Source organism: Bemisia tabaci, chromosome 1 (assembly GCF_918797505.1).
Source record: "Bemisia tabaci chromosome 1, PGI_BMITA_v3".
Classification (NCBI taxonomy): domain Eukaryota; kingdom Metazoa; phylum Arthropoda; class Insecta; order Hemiptera; family Aleyrodidae; genus Bemisia; species Bemisia tabaci.
Genome location: NC_092793.1, coordinates 77,540,011 through 77,563,898, shown reverse-complemented (window position 1 = coordinate 77,563,898; position 23,888 = coordinate 77,540,011). Strand labels below are relative to the sequence as shown.

The window sequence follows — 23,888 nt, the reverse complement described above, 5'->3', positions numbered from 1 at the left end:
GGTTAAAAAATTTATTATGGTTGAGTAAACAATGTGTCTTGCTCATTTCTCTCTTCTGTAACATTTTTCATATCCATATCCGTTTACCCTAAAAAAACACATACGCCCTGTGACTGTCGAATATATTCCTCAGGCTCAACGTTCTTCTAAACGTTCTCATAGCTGGAAAACTTGGTATAACAAAATCATGTCCGAGCCTGAAGATGACGATCGCTCCAGTTCCTCATCTGAAGAAGAGGATGAAGATGCAAAAGTAAGATTCTTTTTTTCACCACTAGATAGAAATGACATGTTTAATATGGTTTTATTTTTTCATGTGCCGTTAAACATGCCCCAACTCACAGTTGAAGTCGGAGAGGGAAATAGAGTTCCTTGAATGTTCGTCTGAGTAAAATTTAATAAAATTGTTTCACCCCAGGAAGATTCCAACGGGATCTTGAAGGAGAATGAAAGCACTGTCATTTAAGTACAAAACAGAATTACGAGCAATTTTTTTTTGAAGGGGGGGGGAGGGCGGCTTAAATTGTGTTGTCAACTTTTTATCAGTTTCAATCCGAAGAAACACATACAATGTTCATTTAGACGCTATTAGTGGCGATGTCATCATAGGGATTCTCCATTATATTGATAACATTGGCGTAACCTCTTTCAATGCTACCAATGTGAATAAATCGATATATGAGTATTGCTTTTCTGTGACGTGCCACCAATAGCGTCTATCGACGGCGTAAGTCCGCAATCACATATCTCGTTTGCAGTGTCTAGAAATCTACGCCTCTATGTTAATTTTTTTAAAGGAGAACAAATTGACATCATTTCTTGAAGGTTTTGCAGAATTTTCTTTGCACAGAGAAGAAAAATCACGGCAGTTTCAAGAATTACTGTAGAGTAGTTTTCCGTTTAAAAAATAAAGTATGACAGGAAGTCTGCAAACCAAGTTATGTGATTTCGGACTTACACCGCCAATATGAATATCTGTTTATTTTATGAGATCTGATTGAGTGAGATTTTGCATAGCTCCAGAGCTTCCTGTACTCCAGCACAGCTCTTATTCACTGCTTTTCAAATTTTTGACCCAATTTTTACCCAATTTCTGGGTTCATAAGACAAATTTTATCGTTGTGGATGTTGATTTGCAGGTATTATTGGGCAAATTTTTTTTGGAATCACCCAAAGTTTCACAACAAAATAGAACTTCAAGCCTCTTTTTATCGATTGATTGATTCTGTCTTGTTGTGACTTGGTACAAATCTGCCAGATTCAGATCACCTGTTATGTTCTTGTGGTTTAATTATATCCATACTAATCTTACTCTCATTGACCAGGGAGTTACAGAAGAGATAGAAAAGAATTTTCTGCGAACCTTGAGCTGTTTAAGGAAGAGAGATCCAAAAATTTATGATTCAAATGTCAAATTTTTCAATGATGAGCCGTCAGAAGCCAACAAGGAATCTGAGACCGGGAAGAAAGACAAAAAGAAATCGAAGAAGGAATCAATGTCAGTTCGACAATACGAGACCAAATTATTGCTAGAGCATGGACCTGAATTCGTTGAAAAAGATGAAGGTAAATAAAATGGTATTGTTTTCCCTTAAGTTGAGTAATTCTTATTTTTTCCTGCATCTTTCTGAAGAAATTCGCTTTGGCCTAAAATGTTTTGGGGCTCATTAATTTTCTTACCCTATGGTAAAAAAACTGACAAAAAATTATATAACCGTGTGTAATCACCAACCTGCTTTCTGGTGAATTGTTTGCTTACCTTTTTATACTTTCTATCATGAAATGTAAGTCTATCCTTACTGTAAAAAAATATGTTATAAGGAAGATTTCCTAAATGGCAAATTGTTAAAAGAGTACCAAAACCTCTAAAAAATTACTTAGTTGAATAATGAAAGGATGTAATCAGCTGCATGAAAAGAGACCTCATAGCTACCTATAAACTTAAATTAACTGGAACTGTTCTACAATAGCATTTAGCAAACATTTTGGCACTTGTAATGCTCAACTAAATTGAAGTTACAGTGGTTAAAATTTAGCAGTTCAAGAAATGAAGTCCTGATGGAATCGTTCTGAAGTTTTGCTCAGCTATGCTCCACTGCTGTATGATTATAGCGTACCTTAGTATGCACTCACTGCCAGTTTGTAAATGATGTAAACTACTAGCAACTAATTCTTAGAGAAAGTAAAAAGCATTTTCTGTCAGGCGCTTTCTTTTCATAAAATCGCCCTGCTGTGTAATTTCCCTCTGAAAACTAAGGTCCTTTTCTTTGAAGATGATCAAATGTTTGTTTATTATGATCATGCTTTTCTCTCAAAAATATGAACGAATTACCATGGCATCAATCCTCCTCGAAGTGTCATATCAATCAAAAGTTGTCTTAGTTATGCATGAAAAAGCGGATATTGATAACGAATGCAATTATAATCTTTCCACTCTGTTTCTTTATATTAGATGAAGCAGACATCCAAGAGCCCTCTTCTCCAACTTATATCGAAGAGCAAAAAGTTTTGAAAGAAAATTTCAAGAAAATTTTGGATGCATCAGACTCAGAGGATGATAGTGAAGGTTTGTTCAAGGTGAAAGAAAAACACAAAGAAGAGAAAGAAAGAGAAGAAGAGGCTTTCAGAAAGTGGTTGAAAGGCCAGAAAGAAGATATTGAAGATAATGAAACGAAGAAGGATTTGCAGTATCTGCACGATTGTTGGACCGATCCCAACATTGATAAATCTGAAGAATTTTTGAAAGATTATATTCTGAATAAGAGATACTTGGAGAAGGACGACCAGCCAAATAAAACGGCACTGGAAGATCTGTCTGAGGAAGAAGAAGAGCTGAAAAAAGCTGAAGAATTTGAATACAAGTATAACTTCCGATATGAAGAGCCTGACAGAGAATTTTTAAAAAGATATCCACGAGATATTGAGTCCTCTATGCGGCGCAAGAAAGATAAGCAAGAAAAACGCAGGCTCCAGAGAGAAAAAGCGAAAGAAAGGAAGCTCAAGAAGTTCGAAGAAAAGCAGAAAGAAGTGGCCGAACTCAAAAAGAAGAAACGTGAAGAACTTGTTGAGCAAATTAAAAAACTTAAAGAGCTCACTGGAAATGACAAATTAGCATTTGAAGTAAGTCAATATTCAATTTCAATTTCTCTGAACGAACTTTTGTTATCTTCTCAGCACTAATATCAATTTTATATATATAGCTATGAGTGTGAATGTATGTCTTTTTTTGTGTAAGAAAAACGCAAGCATTGCACCAGATGCAGTAAATTGCCAGATGCTAGTAAACCGATCGACCTGATGGTTTGTTTTTACTCTAATGAGGCAGTTCGGCTGGTGAGGGATTGGCTTAAAAGCTATTGCACTATATGTAAAATTTCACCAGAAAAACGATGAGCACAATAAAAAGTTTTGAAAAAAATTGCTAAGGGGAGAAAATGCGATTTTAAAATCGTGCCCCTCAAAAACGTTATTTGAATCCGGGCCGTGGCGCGAACGCCGATTTGTGACGTCACACTTTAGGTGACCACCCTTGGTTTATTCCGAGTTAGTCCGAACAATATGGCTGCTGCTCGGTTTGTTTATTTAGCGAAAGTTTCTAGCTGCACATTGTGATTTAGTGGTAAAATTTGACGAGAAATTTGTTGAAACATTTGGTTTCGTCACAAATTAACTCTTTCTTGATGAAACAAGGCGTTAAAGTTCGCGAAATTTATTCACCGGGCGACCGCGAGTGAGCATCGGCTATCGGGAACGACGGGCTCGTAAACAAACGAAGATTGATAACAGGAAGGATCCAAACAACTCGGAATCTTTTAATTTTCTTTACCTTTAAACCATTTCTGACTTCTACAAAGCATCTGACAATCAGTTTTATCGTATTTTACAACCTGGAGCTAGAGTCTATCGGCTCATTGTGATGTGTATTCAGAGCATTCTGAAACAGAAAGTCAGTTCTCATAAGTTCACACCCAGACATTCTTTTCTTGGATCATTCGCTTTTCATTTTCGCCTCAAATCAAGTGTTTTGTAGTTTCCTTATCTGAAGTATGTGGTTTTGAATTCATACAAGAGTTTGAAGTTCACCTTTTTTTAGCATTAAAGCCTGTTGAGCCCTCAAACTTTACCGATATGATTACCTACAGTTCAAGGTTCCTCTGGTCCGTACCAAGTGATTACACATCAAAGATGTGTCTTGTGGTTCTTCAAATTAACAGTTCAGAAGTAAATTAGAGACTACAGTAACTTAATCCACTCCTGCCCTTTCCTTCAGTGTTTGTTCGTGTCTGTTCTTTATGCGTTACCACTCTAGTGCATACACCGGTAATGTAGGTTAGTTAGGTATTATCGCATATTTTCTACTAGCAGTACCTTCTCTTAAGCGTTGTAATTTAGCAAAGAAATTCCACCAGTTGCAGAAAATTGTGTGCGTAATGAATAAGTGAATATGAATACCTCCTTTTGGTGACTCAAAGTTTCTCAGATCCGTCTCAAGGAGGTTTTGCATGTAGGTGCATGATCAGTTTTGCCAGATGAAATTACTGCTCTTGCAGCTTCAAATTTATACTTTGATCTCTGATTCACTAATAAATGACACTTTATGGTGTCATTTATATTTAATCAGTTCAAAGCTAATTCGACAATGAATCATCAAAGGTCCGATGGAGGAAGGAATTTTCCGGTGAGTGCCACGGCTGAATCAACATTCCAACTAGACTTGCGAAGGTATCAACCAGGAAATGATCATCTGTCTCGAAGTGAAATTTTTTTCATTGCATCATACAGTTTAACAGGTAAGATAATTATAATTACTGAGGTACTATCAGGTTAAATACACGAGTTTAGTGCAACATTTAGATTAAGTATGTTTAACTTTGTGGATAATGATTAATGAAAAAGCGAGGAAAAGTAGTGGCATGGCTAATCTGAGAAAGTACTTACCTACATTCACTAAGTTTTAGTCTGATTGCTTCTCTTGATGTCCTAATGGAAAAATTATTCGACAAAATTTCTGAAATGTGTGCGATATTTATATCTTCTACGTGCAGAAAATTTTGTGAATATGTAGAGCAGTAAGTCGACTTGTTTTCCATTTAAAATCTAAACTTAAAGTAGAAGTTTTGAACACCGTAGTCAATACGTAATTGAGTCACTGGATGCAAAAAGGCCCTTTCTCGGTTGCAGTGTTTGAGAGTCACCTCTAATATTTCATTCTTTGAAAGGAAAGTGAATGCATCAAGTGAACAAGTTGACTCTCAATCAGAAATACCAGGAATAGTAGGATAATCATCTCATAATTGTCTCTTAAATATGAAAATAAAAACTCTGAAAGTTATCGGAGAAAGCACTAGAGACCGATTTCCATATTCTTAGATGAAGTGTAGCCTGCGTTTAAAATCACAATATTTCAAATTTTCCATAGTGCTTAAGGCCTGCACCACAACCTTATCTTTCAAGGCAGGAAAAACACCATGGAACCTCCATCATCAGCAACTTCCAGCTTAAGGCTTTCAGATTACTTCATCCGTGTCTCAGTGGAGAGAAGCTGTAGGATTACCTCATTCCCACGATTTCGTTACTTCACCTACATTTCATGTTGTACTCCTCTTCAAGTATATGACTGCAGATGAGCAGATTTAGAAATTTATAATGCACACCGCACCTAAGAAATGAAAGAGCCTTAATAGAATTACCACTTACCATATAGGTATCACTTCCTCATGAATCTGTTTGGGTTGATACCTTCGCAAGTCTAGTTGGAATGTTGATTCAGCCGTGGCACTCACCGGAAAATTCCTTCCTCCATCGGACCTTTGATGATTCATTGTCGAATTAGCTTTGAACTGATTAAATATAAATGACACCATAAAGTGTCATTTATTAGTGAATCAGAGATCAAAGTATAAATTTGAAGCTGCAAGAGCAGTAATTTCATCTGGCAAAACTGATCATGCACCTACATGCAAAACCTCCTTGAGACGGATCTGAGAAACTTTGAGTCACCAAAAGGAGGTATTCATATTCACTTATTCATTACGCACACAATTTTCTGCAACTGGTGGAATTTCTTTGCTAAATTACAACGCTTAAGAGAAGGTACTGCTAGTAGAAAATATGCGATAATACCTAACTAACCTACATTACCGGTGTATGCACTAGAGTGGTAACGCATAAAGAACAGACACGAACAAACACTGAAGGAAAGGGTAGGAGTGGATTAAGTTACTGAAGTCTCTAATTTACTTCTGAACTGTTAATTTGAAGAACCACAAGACACATCTTTGATGTGTAATCACTTGGTACGGACCAGAGGAACCTTGAACTGTAGGTAATCATATCGGTAAAGTTTGAGGGCTCAACAGGCTTTAATGCTAAAAAAAGGTGAACTTCAAACTCTTGTATGAATTCAAAACCACATACTTCAGATAAGGAAACTACAAAACACTTGATTTGAGGCGAAAATGAAAAGCGAATGATCCAAGAAAAGAATGTCTGGGTGTGAACTTATGAGAACTGACTTTCTGTTTCAGAATGCTCTGAATACACATCACAATGAGCCGATAGACTCTAGCTCCAGGTTGTAAAATACGATAAAACTGATTGTCAGATGCTTTGTAGAAGTCAGAAATGGTTTAAAGGTAAAGAAAATTAAAAGATTCCGAGTTGTTTGGATCCTTCCTGTTATCAATCTTCGTTTGTTTACGAGCCCGTCGTTCCCGATAGCCGATGCTCACTCGCGGTCGCCCGGTGAATAAATTTCGCGAACTTTAACGCCTTGTTTCATCAAGAAAGAGTTAATTTGTGACGAAACCAAATGTTTCAACAAATTTCTCGTCAAATTTTACCACTAAATCACAATGTGCAGCTAGAAACTTTCGCTAAATAAACAAACCGAGCAGCAGCCATATTGTTCGGACTAACTCGGAATAAACCAAGGGTGGTCACCACCTAAAGTGTGACGTCAGCTCTCAGCCCGCGCGATTCAAACAGCGTTTCAGAGACCTTCAATTTTTCGCGTTTTTGAAGTAAGATTTCTCAGAGCCAGAGGGCTCAAAAAAATCTGAAAAAAATTCTGTATACTCATTTCACCAAGGACTTTCATAATATGTAATAAAAAAATTCAGCCGAACTGGCTCATTGCAATGAAAAATTGTGCTTTCTACAATATGAACGAGTTACTGCTCAGGTACTATAACATGTAAATTTTAAAATTTAGAACGTAGGTATGTTTAGCTTACCGTTCTGAACTGACGTGTGCCAATATTTCATTCTAGGTCTAATGATATATTTTTTACAATCTGTACTTACAGTTGATATTTATGTCCCCTTCAGGATGAGTTAATGGATGATGACTTTGATTCTACCAAGTTTGACCAGAAAATGGAAGAGGTATTCAATAACGATTTCTACAATGATGAAGATACAGAGAAGCCTGTTTTTGAGGATGATGATTTTGATTACAGTAAGACTTCTTTTATCGCATTTTTTTTTTGCATTTTTTTTTTTTTTTATGAATTGTCTGAAACCTGTACCCTCTCAAGCTTATTTTTGTTTTTAAACAAATCAGGGTAGTTTTAGATTCATCTATTTTGACAGTATCACCTTCATCTGCGACCTCTAGGTACCGCTCATATAATACTTAATGTCAAAAATTAGATTTTCGACCCCCTCGTAACACACCCGCAATACTGGTTTACAACAACAGTTTCCCCTATAAAATTATGTGTCGCTTAGTTGCCCCTCCTCCCTCTTTTCAAATCAGCCCTATGTGAAGAATCTTTGATGAAAAGTGATGGCGTCAAATCGAAATCCATTTTAGATTTTTGAGAAGTTGGCGCTGTGCGTCCATTCTAGCATTACAAAATGTAGCCCTAGACGAACCCTCGCCCACCTGTAATGCAAGCTCAGATCCTTCTTTTATTCTTAGAGCATAATGTATTTAATGAATTACCCGATAACTAAGCAAACTTTACTTTGCGTTTAAGGAAAGTTTACTCTGACAAATAAGGTAGAATGACATCCATATTCAACGGTGAAAGTGCAGGAATACGAATCTTTGTTCGTGGTGTTGCGAACTTCCTTTCATTCTTTACTTTTCAAATGTGAAAATACTCAAGGTCAGGAAAACTTCGTTAATTTACTTCTCTGTGAGAGGAGTGTTACTTAAAAATTTCAAGCGATAGCCTTGGTTTGTTCATCTTTGATAAATGAAATGAAATGGAAGCAGAATGTTGAAACATTGCAAAAAAGATACGCGTCCCTGCAATTTCATTATCGTACTGTTAGCTATTAGTAAAGCTGATCTTGATGTATGCAAATGACTGCTTTGATTTTCTTCCCAATCATTGTTTCAATGACTTCAAAATCTTTCCAGGTTACTATGAGAATCAAGAAGCTGATCCTGAGGATCCAAATTTTGTGGTGAGCATTTATTTTGACTACTAATTTAGCTAATTTTCTGGCAGTTTGGAAAACTTGGAATATCAGGGAATTGAGGGTGACCTGGAAAATTCAGGGAATTCATACAAAAAGTCAGGTATTATTGTGAGCAGTGGGTCGACGCAGCAACTCCAGTTGGTGTCATTCAAGAGAGCACAAATACTTTCCAAGTACTGTTTTCTGTAATTTGAACCTCTAGAAAAGGAAATTTTGCCCCAAGTTAAGCAGAAGTCAGCGTAATTAATAGGAAAAAAGTATGTAGAATGTTCAAAGGTCAGGAACATATAAAATTTTAGAGTTAGGAAATAATGAAGAAAGTAGAAGTATCAGGAAATAAAGAAATCATGGACACCCCATTCAGACATTGAAAAGAAATTTCAAGTTCTTTTTTGAATTTTACCTCTGTCCTTGGGTTAATTTTTTAAATTCTGCGTTTGATGGTGTAACCTAAAATTTTAAAGTTTTGCGAGAGTTTCTCTAAAGATCCTAACTCTGGCCTAAAAATTGTATGTATCTATATTCGTAATAAAAATATTTCCAATGTTAGAGGACAAAAATCATTTCAAAAATGGAACCATTGCATTTATAGTGTTATTCATTGTAATTCTAGGTGTATGAAAAAATATCGCTTCACAGGCCTCTTTTATCTGCGCAAAAGTGGCTAAGTTCGCTTTTTCATTTCGAAAAAGCCTTGGAAACACTCTGAAACTGCTGAAAAATTTAAGTAGTGCACAATTGAAATAGGTTTTATCAACTCTCATGCAAGGTGCCTTTCTCATTGCTTGTTTTATCAAACAATACATGTTCTCTCATTTCTCTTGAATTTAACATGTGGCTCCAGATACTGAGAAATAGAATTCGATACTATGATAAACACTTTTTCATGTCCCATCTGTCAGTGTAACGCATACATAGTTTTGTTTTAATATCTACGTTTTTTTAAAATATGACGTATCAATAATCAAACCGATGGTCTTTGGTTTTTTACCCAATCTAAAATTTGTTTTGTTTCACTCTAGATGGACTGTGATTACAACCCTGAAGTTGCCAAACAAAAGAAGCTAGAGAAAAAGCTGAAATCAAAAGACAAAAAGAAAAATGCTCTCACCTCTACTGAATCGACCGAACTTCCGGATGAAATAAAATCAAACGCTGAGGCCTTCGAAAAGTATATTGACGAGTTTTACAAGTATGATTTTGAGGATTTGATTGATGATCTTCCCTGCAGGTTCAAATACTCCAAAGTTGTTCCCAATAGCTATGGTCTGACCATAGATGAGGTGAGTGTAAACGGTTTAACCGCAATGTTAGCTTTTCTAATTAGGTTTAAACATTCTTCAAATATCTTGAATCAGACATCTTAAATAGCGAAGGTCTACACACTTTTAGCATGTTAAAAAAAAAAAAATTAGTGGTATATGGAAGCTGAATTTTAGGTAATGGACCGCCAGTCAAGGCAAAATTTGAAGTAGCACAAGACAAGTATTCTCTTCAAAATTTTATCAAGAATACCTTCATTGAAAGTGTTAAAGGTTTTATAAATAGTTTTATGGAAAATAAATTCAAGCTCTGAGTTTACGAATACGAGTCCAACTGTGAGACTTACAAGAGAATATAAATGAGCTCATTTGGTTTAGAGCGCGGAATTTGACTAAGTTTTGATCGATAAATTGTGGGATTGTTGCTTTGATCAAATAAAAAATTTAGTTTTTTTTCAATTTTCCTTACCCAGATCCTCGCAGCTGATGATGATGAATTAGAAAAGTGGTGCTCCATCAAGAAAGTTGACCGGATTAGATCAGAACACGCTGAGAAAAATGAAGCAAAAATTTACGCTGCTAAAGCTCGAGATGAAGCTTTGAAAAGAAAAATTCTCCCTAGTTTGTATAAGTACAAGTAAGTACACCCTTTTCCAAACACCTCTTATTTTTGGTTAATTCATATCATCGTGATGACAAAGCCAGAGACCAAAATCTCTGATCGAAGTTCTTTGTCAGCATGTTGGCTGCTAAGTGTATGAAATAAATGATGAGGGTTCCAGAAGAAGAGTCAAAAAACACAATAGATCGTTTTTCCGACCCACATGGACTAACAGGACTAATTACAGAAAGAATTCTTGGATTATCAATTCTAAGATGATCAACATAATTTTAACTCGTGGAAATGATTTTTTTAAAATCATCACTGGTATTAAAGTTAATTGATTTTAATAAAGTAAAGAATCTCAAAAAGTTACTGATTAAATATAAATACAAAAAAAAAAAAAAGTCAGTAGTTGTCCTCCTAAGTAAAAAGGGTGTTCTACTTGATTTGCTAAATATTTGCTGAATGATTTATAGATTAAGAATGAGATGGCTAATTAAGGAAAAAAGAGAATTGAAAAATTGGAAAACTCGAACTCATAAAATAAAGTTAGGTAGATGCTGATCCGCTTAGGGAACCTCCAGCTCCTTACTCAAGATTGAAACTCTGACTTGTAGTGACAAGTCAGTAGGAATTTCAGCCTGAAAGAAGAGACAGAGATGTCGGAAAAAGCATCGGCATTTACTTTAATTTATTCTGTAAGTTTGAGCCCTTCAATTTTCCTTTTTTTCTGTTGTGCTCATGCTTACCTCTCACTTTCCCACTTTTCCGGCACAGTTTAACGTTGCTGTGCAAGACTTTAATTTTTTTGGCTGAATTAGTACCAATGTTGTATTTGCTGCAAAACCCTAATATCTTCTAAATCCCTTGACAATTATTTTTACTTTTTCAAAATTATTTTTCCTCATGTAACTTCTTGACATATTTCATTTTTGTAATCGATGAGTCTTATCAGGGTTCAAAAAGCTTTGAAAAATCCTTAAATATGGGTACTTCAATTTTTTTTTCCAATTTTCAAAACTTTGGAATCTTCGAATTTCGGGATATATCTTTAACATCCACAAAAATCTGTGAATTTTATGTAGTTGGATTTTTTTTTTACCACCATTTAGTAGATGGCTCTTTTTTTATTTTATGATCGAGTATCCCAAAATGTAGAATAGCGGTATGTGCAGAACGTAATTGACGTGTTTCTTCATGTAGGTTGCAAAAAATTAAGGTAAAGAAATAAGAAATTTTCTTTTTTTTGAACGTTCTTTAAAGGATCTGAATGTTTTTAAAAATCCTTAAAAGATTGCTTGGTAGCTTTGGAAACTCCCTAAAAGCCATTGCTTTTTCTCATTAAATCCTCTTAAATAATCCTTTAAAACGCTTTACCATCAAAAACCTGAAATGAGTGAAATGTGTCCTTCCTTTCATTTTAAAATTCTTAAATTTTTAGGGAAGCGGAAGAATTCGATACAAAACCTGAAGATGAGAAGAAGAAGAAAAAGAAAAAGAAGAAGAAGAAATCAGAAAATTCTACACCAGTGACCAACCATGCCTCAGATGGTGATTCAATGGCAATTGAAAATACTTCTATCAAAGAAGAAATAGTAGACTCAATGGAGAATAGTCATGTGGGTGAACTGGTAAATTCTGCCTCCAAAATAGGGATTGAAGAAGCTGGTAATTCTAAAAAAAAGAAGAAGAAGAAAAATATGGAAGATGAAACTACTTCCCACGTTGCTAAGTTGAATGCAGAAGCCACTAATATTAAGCAGGAAGAGGATAGTTTTATTGGGGGAGAATTAGAAAATTCAACCGTAGGTAACCTAGAAAATTCTCACTCAAACACAGAGATAAAAGAATCCTGTGAATCAAAGAAAAAGAAGAAAAAAAGGAAAAGGCTGGAAGACAGTGTGTCAGAAGAAGTTGTGATAAATGAAGCTGTTGCTGACACAAGTCTATCACCAAAAAAGAAGAAAAAAAGGAATTCAGAGACTGGAAATGATGCAGATGAGTCTGTTGTAATTTCAAACCCTAACACATCGATGAAACAGAAAAAGAAACAAGTGAAAACAGAAAGCAAAATGAATTCAAACAGTGTTCCGGCCAGAAATGACCACAACTCACCAAACAAAAATAAAAGTCGATTCTCTAAACCATCCTCTAGAAATTCAAGTGAATTCAAGTTTAAGAAGAATAATAATTTTAATTCATTTGGAAAGAATCGTAAGAATGACCATGGTGGAAAATTTACGTCTGATAATGACAAATTTTCAAATAGTAAATTCAAAAATCATAACAAACTTAAATCAGGGAAAAATATCAAACCGTGGCAGAAGTCAAAAATAGAAAGTAATGATAAATTAGGTCTTTCAGATGCACGTTTGGAAGCGTACGGTATCAATCCTAAAAAGTTCAAGAATAAATTAATCTATGGCCCTAAAAACGTATGATCAATCATCAGATTTTAAGGAAACTCCATTTCATCCCCAAGGACTGGTTTCTTTTTCTTGTACAAATCCATTAAAATACACTCACAAACAATCATGTTCACAAAAAACTAATGTATTATTCTTTTACCAGAAAGGTAAGTAATATTCAGATCTGAAATTTTGTACGTCTATTCGTACGTTTGGATGGTCCGTAATTTTCTCATGCTTAAATTATGATTCTGTCAATATGAAAAAATCACTATTCAATGGGATGAATTAGTTCGATATTCAGATCTCGTATGATCCTTCTGAGAATGAGTTTAAGTGATGTAATATTGTGACCACAGACAAATCTATGATAGAGCTTGAAGGTAGAGCAGAGTAAGGCCCTGTCCACACGAGCAAGGTTCGAGGAACTTATTTGACAAACTGCTCAGTTTCCCGAAACTTGTTCCTTAAAACGAGGCATGCTGTCCACATGAGTTTGCCCGAACTGAAACTAGAACTTCAATATAAAACTATACAATTATTGCAAAATAATAGATTAATACGGCCGCGAGAGAAACAAAAACAAATGGCAAGACAGAAAGGACGTAAAAAACAAATGAAAAAAAAAATAGAGAGAGACACAGGAGCTCAGAGTTTGGGGAAAGTTTCGGGGTTTGGAGGAATAAGTTTTAACTCAGCTAAAACTTGTTTCGGGAACTAATTCCCAGAACTGAGTTCCGCGAACTGCGCTCGTGTGGGGACAAGGCCCAAGAGAAGTTATTCTACCACTAAGCCTTGTTTGTATACCCATGCACTCCAAATTCCTCCTGATAATGACAACAAATCACCGTGGATGGTGTCTGCTCGTCCATTTTGATGAAGATTATATCGTGGATATCATAATTTATGAAAGTTGGCTTTTTGAAGGCAAGCCCCCCCCCTCCCTCCACCGTATCGATGAATAAAGATTCAGGCATCAGTATGGCAACAACCAATAATCAATTTGTCATTTATTTTAATGACATAATTTACTTACTTCAGCACAACTTGACTTATTTATAAACAATGCTTAGTGTTTTAAACAAGTGGAAGCTCAGTAGCATTCTTAAGAATTTTGTCTAAGAGTTTTTTATGTTACCTTTTGGAAATCAGGACCTCATAATTTTAATGCCTAGTTTTAAAAGTTAAAAACTTAACACTTCCATGTGTTAAAAGCTGTTTTTATCTTTCCGATATGTTGACAAATAGCAGTTTCTCTCAGTTTTCTTCCCCCTATTTAATGTATGGAATAAAACCTCTGTGATTCTTCTTTGACCTCTGTTCTACCTTTTAAATCCCCCAAGCAACATCTGAAGGTCAGCATTTGGAATTAAATTTTGAATCAAAAGATACAAGAGGGAATATTGGCTTTGCAGAATAATGAACGATCAGTCCTTGTACCTAATTTATGATATAGCATTCATTTTTTTATTTTTGGTTGAAATGGATCCCTTAAGTTTGAAAATAAAATTCTAATTCAATCAAGTACCTGCATTATTAACATTCATTGTGTGTACATATTTTTGTGTGACATCAATTCTCGATAGCATTTCCTAATTTTTCTTTAACATATCGACCAAAGAAATTACAACAGTGAAACTCTGAAACCACGTATCTTTGTTTTTGAAGTCGCAGACTTCCTGTCATACTTCATTTTTTAAATGGAAAATGACTTAACGTCATTGCTATAGAATTTTAATTTTTATGACTTCTTCTCTGTGTGAGGAAAATTCTGAAAAAAACTTATAGTAATAATACTGATTTGTTCTCCTTAAAAAAATAAACTAGGAGCGGAGATTTTGAAAAAACTGTAGACAAGATATGTGGTTCAAGAGTTTCACTGTTGATAATGTTAGTCATTTCCCATGCGTTTCATGCCACACTGAGTGCATTTCTAATTTTATAAATGGCCTCAATCTGAAATTTTAGAAGTAAGTAAAGTTTCATGAAAGCCTCTCTGGTTTGCGGTAAAACTGTATCACCTTTTTTTTTTTTTTTTTTTTTTTTTTTTTTTGCGGGGGAGGGGGGGGGGGTGAAGGCAGAAAATTTCTGAAAATAACGGAAATTACCCACGTCTTTGATGAAAGTTCGGCCAGTCATGAGAGACGGATGTTCATGCTCCCTGGACCCCCCCCCCCCCCCTCCCAGACCCCCCTTCCCGGCTAATCCACTGATAAGTTGCAGTGGCAGTGGATGTATTTCCAATCTGAGAGCCTGTCAACCGTTGGAATTTCAGTGTAGAAGTCATTACCCCCAGATAATTTGGACAGACGGGAGACGATAAAACAAATAATAAATTCCCAACTGGAAAGCCTTTATGCCATGCCGTGGATGGATACCGTGTTGCCACATCACTATCACCATCCGGCATGCCAAGCACATTATCACTGTTTATTCGTGTGAAATTTGGCAACTGCATGTACAGCTGATTAGATAAACAACTTTTCGAGGATGACCTCGTTCAACGTCACCCGATCGTGATAAGTGATTTACTGATTATCATTTTGATTTGCTAATCTTCATAAGTACCTTGCTCCTCTCTTTATCCTCAAATTATTCAGTACTCAGACTCTCCACTCACATTCCCACCTAGGGCTGCTCTGTTAGTAGAATTACATCAGCAATTGCAGTGACATCGCCGCCACCTGCCGTTTTACATAGTTGAATTTGTGCATTTCATATAAAGCCATCATGTCTATTGTTACCAAAGGTAAGAAATCCACATATTTGAGATTATTTCTTGGTCACTAGCCTATTTACACAGGTATTGTAAGACTTTGCTGTGATAATATCACACACCGTTTTCCTACCTGTCGCTCATCCTTCGTCCCTCGCATTCAACTCATTTTATCGAGAGTTATTCCTTGAAGCACTGTGCCTCTTTGTTTCACCAAAAGGCTACGTTTTCCTTTTGCTTTACGTTTACCTCTCTATCAATAGGTGCCCCAAGAAGACAGAATTAATGATATGTAAAGGCTTGCTGAGTGCAGGCATAGGTATAGTGTTGCATCTAGATCATCCCAAATTCACACCAGATGGCACCGAAGAAGTGATTCTAAATAGACCACTAATTGGGTTCTATCTGCTATGCAGGCAAGCGAACAATGACAAGTACAAGTGAAGTGGTGTTACAAAACCAGATCCTCCACCCTAAAGCCTAAAGTTTGGTTTCTATTCTACCGGCTTGTCCAAACACAATGTGATTTCCTCAAAGTTCCGGATGTGGTCAAACTGGAGCGTAAGTAATGTACTCACTGGATAAGTGATTGCATTAAGTAAAACATTTTGGCAGTTTTGACTAGTCCAAAATGAGGTCAGCCCCTGTGCGTAAGCCTATGGAATCATTCTCAATGAAAAAAATAGAAAAATTTAAAGAAACGGAAACAGAATTTGGCTGCAAATGCAATCAATCCATGTATCAATTGCTGTATCAAATGCCTTTGTTTTGTGCATTGTAGCCATTTACCTCTGTTCATATCTCTCTATCTTCTTCAATTTTTTTTCATCTCGATTGACTCCCTAGGGTCATGTAAAGGGTTGGGCCACAGCTATTTTTTTGGCTACCAAGCCAAAATCTGTCAAAATTTTTCATGTAATGGGACGCCATATGTCACATGCCAGCCCAGAACCTGGGATGAATCGTCTGAACTTAATTTCCCCACCTTTAACAATGTGGCTCCTTCTTATAATTTATGGTAATCACCTTTCAGGTATTTTTATCGTTGGAGCCAAGCGCACACCATTTGGAACTTTTGGAGGATCATTCACCAAAACCACATCCTTAGAATTGCAAGAAGTTGCCGCTAAAGCAGCCTTAGCCGCTGCTAATGTGAACCCAGAAAATGTTGACTCCGTCGTTGTCGGAAATGTTCTAGCTGTGAGTATATTTCTCTCATTAGTTGACTCTCTGGATCTTCTATTTCTCAATTTGCATTTTAATAATTATCATGAATTACCTATCCCAGCTGCTCAAATAGGGAGCAAGTCCTCACAAACACTTAAGAAGTAACTCTTCAATTAACAATAAGATGCAGAGACCAGCATCCTTCACTATCCATGATAGAAAATTGCAGTATGAATCAATCCTGCTGTGTTATGAGCAAGACATCGCACAAAATGTCAAAAGCATCGTGTTGAAATCATGATATACCTATTCAAAACACAGTCAACTGAATCCAACCTTTTAGCAAATGAGCCCTGGAGCATGAAAAAAAAAAAAAAAATTATTCTTCAAATTATTATAAAATTTATTTGTTCAAAATTTATTTCTTCTGTAACCCTGTCTAGTCCATTAATTTACTCTGGGACTTTCTTTACAGAACACTGCACCTGATTCCAACTTCTTGCCTCGACATGCAGCCTTAAGGGCAGGAGTCCCAATAGAAAAACCGGCTCTTGGTGTCAATCGCTTGTGTGGCTCTGGTTTTCAATCGATCGTCAGTGGAGCACAGGTAACTTCAAAAATATCATTAAACTTCAAAACTGCGCTAAACACCAACATTCTTAGTCTCTTACATTCCCATTTTTTGTCCTCAAGAAAATTGAAGACTTAAAATGATACCCAATTTTTTATGTAACCCATAAGTGAAAATTCAAATATACTTTCCTGTAAAAATTAAGTAGGTAAGCGTAAAAATTTGAAAATGTTACAAGTGTGGTTAAGTAAGTGATTTTGGAATTTAATCGCCCATTAGTATAGTATGAGGAGATGATTCAACAGGCATCAGAAGAGCAAGTCCTGAATCCTCCTACTCTCACACTTGGAGGTGGAATTACATATTATGTTACGACCAATGCTGATGCTGGCCACTGTTCATGCTCTTGTATATAGCTGTCCTGTAACTGTGCAATTTTTTTTCACTTCATCGTAAGTAGGTGCTTTTGCCAAGTCAAGGATACATCATGATCATGCCAGTTTTGACCTATTGTCGCCTCTGTAATTGTTCCAGGTACTAAACTCCGTAGCAAATCATAAGAAAAACTACACTGTAACTTTGTATAATTTTTCTTGCCTCTGTGGCATTGGTCAACCATCAGTCAATGGAGCAACATGTTCCATTTATTTTACAGTTTTCCACAAGTTTTTTTAGCAGTTTCTCTTACTGCTATTAAGTCATCTTGAATGAGCTATTTATTACCCTTTTGATGAAGGTAAGGATGTTGTCATGTTTCAGAGCATATTAGTTGGTGATTCAGAGGTCGTCCTCACAGGAGGAACTGACAATATGAGCCAGGCTCCTTTCTCTGTCAGAAACATTAGGTTTGGCACATCTCTTGGCACCAAGATTGAATTTGAGGATACCCTTTGGACAGGTCTCACTGATACGCACTGCGGTTTGCCCATGGCTCTCACTGCAGAAAAGCTTGGAGAACAGTTTTCTGTCACCCGCGAGGAGTGTGACAAATTTGCATACAGATCTCAGCAACAGTGGAAAAAAGGTAAGCGCATGATCACTGAGCCATTTTTCCACCATTCTATTTTTTGTTTGAAAGGGATCAGAAAAAAAGTCTCTTTTTATCTTCAAAAATGATGGCTCTTCAGGTCTAAATCAAAGTGCCAAACCACTCATCTGCATTACAGTGTTTTAAAATTTCCACTCAAAGAAGTACCTACAGTCCTTTTCTCATTCTCTGAAAGCTTCACTCTTGGCAGTAATATCTTTTTCAACTAAACAATTCAATTTTCTTTTTAATTTATATTTTATTTTACGTCGGCTACCCTGAACCAATTGGGACTTATTTTAACTTCAAAATTTTATTGCCATTGTAGTGGTATCGGATTCATTTTCCTAAGAATATGTCAAAACTGCTGTAGGAGGTCCTGCTTTCTTTATTTTTTTTAAAAAATCAGGTTTTTTCTTTGACTGCAATATTACCTTCACATTAATTCTACTCTTTTCAAAACTTAAACTTCAATATCTCACTTATAGTGCTTAATTTTTGTGTGCAGCATAAATATAAGCGATCACATTATTTCATTTTATACATAGTAGCCTTTTATTTGAAACATAGCTAACATTATCACAATTTCATAAATTCTTCTGAGTTTTTTATTTTCATGACTTGTGATGAATGTGCACTTATGAGTCAATTTATTATTAGTTTACACTCCCAAGTTCAGGGACATTCGATCAAGGTTTGAAGCAAGGCTTGCAATGCTATGAAGCAAATGTTTCCTAAGACTCACACTATCAGTGCAGTGCTGTGTGTTTTCAACTGCTGTTAGCAATACGAGTCAAAGTCCCGTAATGATTCAATCAAAATAGATAATGACTTATTCTCTAGTTTGAGCATGGGATTGCATCATCTCTAATTCAATTATTCCTCATTTTGTAACAATTGTACAGTCTCGCAACTTCGATTTTTGTTTACTGTATCATTTTAGACTTTGCTTGTTTTAATCTTTGTCCGTTTCAAAATCATTGCCTGAGATGTTTTTGAAGCTTTGAAATCAATGTAACATTGTAATTTTTTTTTTTTTTTTTTTTTTTTCAAGGAAGTTTTTGCAAAAGTCTTACCTAGGTAATTAAGAGAGAGGGAAAATAACCTATTCTGCAGCACTCTGATGCATCTGCCTGAGCTATGCACTCCCCCCTCCCCCCTCAGTTTTGCACTGCTAATAAAGCTAGAGTCAATTATGAACTTAAATTTTTTACTGTTACAAGTATTTAAGTTTCCTTATAATTACGAGATTTTTTAATGCCTTGAGTTTAATCATCTTCTTATTTATTATTTTTCCAATAGTTATTATTATGTTTATTACCCTGATATTCAACTTTCACCTGTCAGCTAGTGCACTACAATCATGTATATCTAACTTTCACCTATCAGCTAGCGCACTACTATAATGCGATAAAATGTTAGCCTGGATGAGTTGTTCACAATGGGATTAATTCTTCCCTTGAAACATTTTCTAGTAGCAACACAACTCTTTGCTTTAGTTTTGCTTCAAATCACTTAACAGCATGTGACAGATGTAATTTTCGCCATTTCTGGTTTTTTTTTAAATGTGAGTGGGCCTTTGAGATTTCTGGAAATCAACTCCAATTATGCACTTCTACCACTCTCGATCTTCTTACAGCTCAAGATTCTGGAGTTTTCAAGGAAGAGTTGGCACCTGTCCAAGTGAAAGCGAAAGGAGGAGTAAAATCGATAGAAGTTGACGAGCATCCAAAGCCGGAGACAAGCCTAGAAAAATTAGGAAGATTACCAACGATCTTCAAAAAGAATGGTCTTGTCACTGCCGGCTCAGCTTCTGTAAGTGCAATGTTTTCATAGTCACCATTTAAAAAAAAAAAAAAAAAAATTCACCATGGAACCTCATCATCATTTGGAAAATAAAATTGACTTAGAACTTTCAATAGCCAAACATATACTTTGTAATTAATTGTTAAATCTGAAAAATAAGTTAAAATTGACTATGCTGTGACCAAATTTTTAATTCCAAAGTTTCTGCCAATGTTCAAAGGAGGTTTAAAACATTAGATATCCCTTAAAGTCACATGATTTTTTTATTTGTTTTTCATTTTATGTGCCATAATGGAATATGAGTTTATGAACAATGAGCTGCCAATACTAAAAAATTACCTTGAATAATAAATTCAACAAATCAAGTGTCAGTTGAGTGTATTATTCCTGACAATATCGTCAAGACTCTGTCTCTGATCCTAAAAATGTGACACAAAATTGCTATAAGCACTGAACTAATTTATCTGCTGTGGCGTAAAAAAATTCTAGTAGAAGTTGCAATTTGAGAAGATTTGTTCACCAAAGGATTGTGTCACTATCTCATGTTTTAAATTTCTAAAATTCACAACTGGCCTTGAAGGATTTTCCTCTAATTTTTAAACTAAAATTCGATTTTGAAGCTAGGGTGCATGGTCCTAGGTGCAAATTCTTACCTTTGAAAAGAAAAGAAAATACGTTCATGATTTAAAACCATATTACTTATATTTATTCATTTTTAAATTTCTTCAGGGGGTTTGTGACGGTGCTGGAGCTGTTGTATTAGCTAGTGAAGATGCGGTTAAGAAGTATAATTTAAAACCCCTAGCCAGACTTGTAGCATATGCCATCGTTGGTGTTGAGCCAAGTATCATGGGTATTGGACCATCCCCCGCAATCAAGAATCTCCTGAAGACTGCCAATAAATCCTTAAATGACATCGATTTAGTTGAGGTGAGTTCTAAGGTTTTGAGTAAAAGTGAGAAATATCGTACAGTTGTACTTATAATGTGCTAGCAGCAGTTTTTTGGGGACTCGAAGCACTGCCAATCTTTAATCAAATATCACACTAATGGAATGCTTGGCGATTATAAAGACTGAGAATTAATAGGTAATTGAAAGTTGAAGAAGTATTCAAGATTTACTCAGGATTTTGAAGTAGACATGTTATTTGATATCAAGGCAGTCTCTTTGCATTCCTCAGCAACAGTGTAATTGTTCCTGTCAGGCCAGAAAAACAGATAAAGTTCAGGGAAGATTGAACACTTCAATCTATGGTTTCTGCCAATCGCTGCAATGCTAGTTCTTTCAATCAGTTACAGCTGTAATTAGTATTCGATAATTACTTCCATTTTTCTTGTGTTTTTGTTTCTTGCACTTAAGCCTGTTGAAATATGACCTATTTTAATGTGATCTATATTCTGTAGTCATACCATTTAGTGACTTTTTTTTAAGACTACACACTTTAATGTAATCATACTATTACTATTTCACCATTGGTATATTTATTTATGTACTTTATATCACAGTTATGCAGGGTTCACACCAGTGAGTACGAATGGTACACAACCAGGGTAACTTGCCTGGAACCTTCCCTCACATTATTGTGAACCCACCGCAATGAGAAAAATGTGCTCGGAGACTTAATCTTTAGTCTTTCTGTGATCAACTTTTTTGTGTCTGTATTCATTATAAAACTCCATTGTTTTTAGATAAACGAAGCTTTTGCTGCTCAAACACTTTCCTGTGCCAAGGACCTAGGATTAGATTTAGAAAAATTGAATGTTAACGGTGGAGCCATCGCTCTGGGGCACCCGTTAGCTGCGTCTGGTGCAAGAATCACAGCTCACCTCGTACACGAATTAAGGTAATACTATTATTTAAATAAGTCGACAGTCTCTCCATCAGAATGGCAGTGGAATAGTACCAGAATTCAATGGAACCTCAAAATTTCTTGTGCCACTATGTAGATATGTGAGCACCCATTAGAAAGTTTCAAAGAAGTCAGTTGACCTTGGGAGAAAATGGCCTGCAAATAGAAGATTCCTCCAGCTTTGGTTAGAAGAGAAACTATGCATATCGTAAAATTGCACGAAAAATCATTCTTGCAGAGAAATAAAGCTTCCTTTTGTAGGGTCTTCCAAAACATTTTTGAAGTGTCTCGTTCGTTGCCAGCATGTAAATTTGAATTTAGGCCTCATTGATGGGGAACTAGTGGCAGCAATGTTTACTTACTAATTATTACAATGCTGCTGTTTGAAGCGTCACTAACATCTTGTTCGAGGTCAGGTTAGTGCCGTGGTGTTGTGTGAGATAATATCAGAACATTCTAAGAGGAAGGATATTGGTGCATGCTGCAATGGAGAAATTCACTGAGTACATTAGCTGACAGCTAAACTCTTTAAAATCTCACTGCCTCGCCCAGTAACTCATGCTGGTCACCGACAGACAGCAACGCTGCTGTGTTTTCTTTCACTATAGATTTCGCCGCCCAGTTGATCCCGACAAGTGAATTTCAAAGCATCAAGTGCTTTGTTTAAACCTTGTTTTCAGTTACCCTAATTTTTCTTCACTTTCGAATGAATCCAGGGATTCAGAGAAATTCCAAGCTTTACTCTTAATTCAATGAAAAATTCCCCATTTTTAATCAAAATTCTTGATTTAAAGAAAAGAAGAAGAAATAAACCTTTACTCAAAAAATCTCACCTTTTAAACATTTATTTTACTTTTTCCTGTTTTTGTGGTGATTCCCCCGTTTTTCCTGTTCTTGCAGAGGTTCCTCTAGTTTACTCGACCAGCAGACCAGCACACAACTGGCCAGTCGCGCGGCTAGAAAGTTTCTGCATCCCTGAGTGTACTTTGTGTACAGTAAAATGAATGAATTTCTTTACATCTTTTCTGCACTCTCATTAGCAGTTTTAATAGTGGTTTTGTTTATTTTCAGGCGTAAAAATCTGAAACTTGGAGTTGGCTCTGCATGCATCGGAGGAGGTCAAGGTATTGCACTCCTCGTAGAAAATGCAAGCTGATTTGAAAAGGATGTCCTATTGAATCAGTCTGAAGAAAGATCATAATTGTTCGGTGTTGGCGTCAGGTGTTGAAGACTGATTATTGTATCGTTGTGTATTAATTTTATTTTTTTACAAATGTGTTATCTCTTGTTAGGTTTAAGTGTTATAGAATTTTAATGATATCTACTAACAATTTTAGAATTTTTAGATTATTCCTTTTTTAAAAAAAAGAAAAAAAAGAAAAGACGTTATAATGATCAGAGAGTAAGTTTAATTGTATTTTTGTACTGAATTTTACAAGTTTTTTTACAGTTTAATGCTAAGAATCATCGCTTTTATCGTACTGTAATTCAGAAACGTGTGGGAAATCGTTATCCAAACCCACGACGGTGAATAAATGCCAATTATCATTCAAATTCGACTTACTCTTTTACGTACCCTCTTTCTTTCACCTGTGCTAAGGATTGCATTTATAGTCCTTTGATCCTTACATTTTTAGGCCTCATTAAGCCATAAGAATTATATATTGGTTAAGGCAGCTTTACCATTTAAGGAATGTCTATGAATATGACAAATTTAACCATATTCAGACTGTTTTGTCAGCTGTGTTTTGTACAATGTTAGGCCTCGTTTACACGAGGAACGGTTCGTGGAATTTTGCCGGAACAAGTTTGCGAAACTTTCGCATATCGTTTTTTATCTCCTTTTCATGCGCAGACAGTGTAAGTTATACCTCAGCTACAGCTTACCCACCAAAGTTCAGGGAGCTCAACACATGTGGACAAGGCTTCGATTTCTTCTCTGTGAAAATTATTCAGTGTCATGAAGTTCTCTTTTCCTACTCTTATTGGTTTTGGTTTTTCCAACCTTTTAAAAATTTACTTATATGTAAAATTTTTACCACTTT

At 35.7% G+C, this 23,888-nt stretch overlaps 2 protein-coding genes across 2 annotated transcripts; both read left to right on the top strand.

Moving 5' to 3' along the window:
* The first annotated feature begins 24 nt into the window (after positions 1 to 24).
* On the top strand, positions 25 to 13,942 carry LOC109043944 (protein KRI1 homolog). Its single transcript, XM_019061325.2, has 8 exons — positions 25 to 253; positions 1,326 to 1,566; positions 2,453 to 3,120; positions 7,330 to 7,459; positions 8,372 to 8,418; positions 9,456 to 9,716; positions 10,169 to 10,332; positions 11,741 to 13,942. Exons 1-8 carry the CDS (start codon positions 188 to 190, stop codon positions 12,738 to 12,740), a joined length of 2,577 nt encoding a protein of 858 aa, XP_018916870.2. The 5' UTR covers positions 25 to 187; the 3' UTR covers positions 12,741 to 13,942.
* A 1,264-nt stretch (positions 13,943 to 15,206) lies between these two features.
* Positions 15,207 to 23,397, top strand: yip2 (yippee interacting protein 2). Its single transcript, XM_019061311.2, has 8 exons — positions 15,207 to 15,456; positions 16,457 to 16,623; positions 17,066 to 17,197; positions 17,921 to 18,185; positions 19,828 to 20,003; positions 20,724 to 20,924; positions 21,683 to 21,837; positions 22,915 to 23,397. The coding sequence occupies exons 1-8, from the start codon at positions 15,438 to 15,440 to the stop codon at positions 22,997 to 22,999; spliced, it is 1,200 nt and encodes a 399-aa protein (XP_018916856.1). The 5' UTR covers positions 15,207 to 15,437; the 3' UTR covers positions 23,000 to 23,397.
* The last annotated feature ends 491 nt before the right edge of the window (positions 23,398 to 23,888 follow it).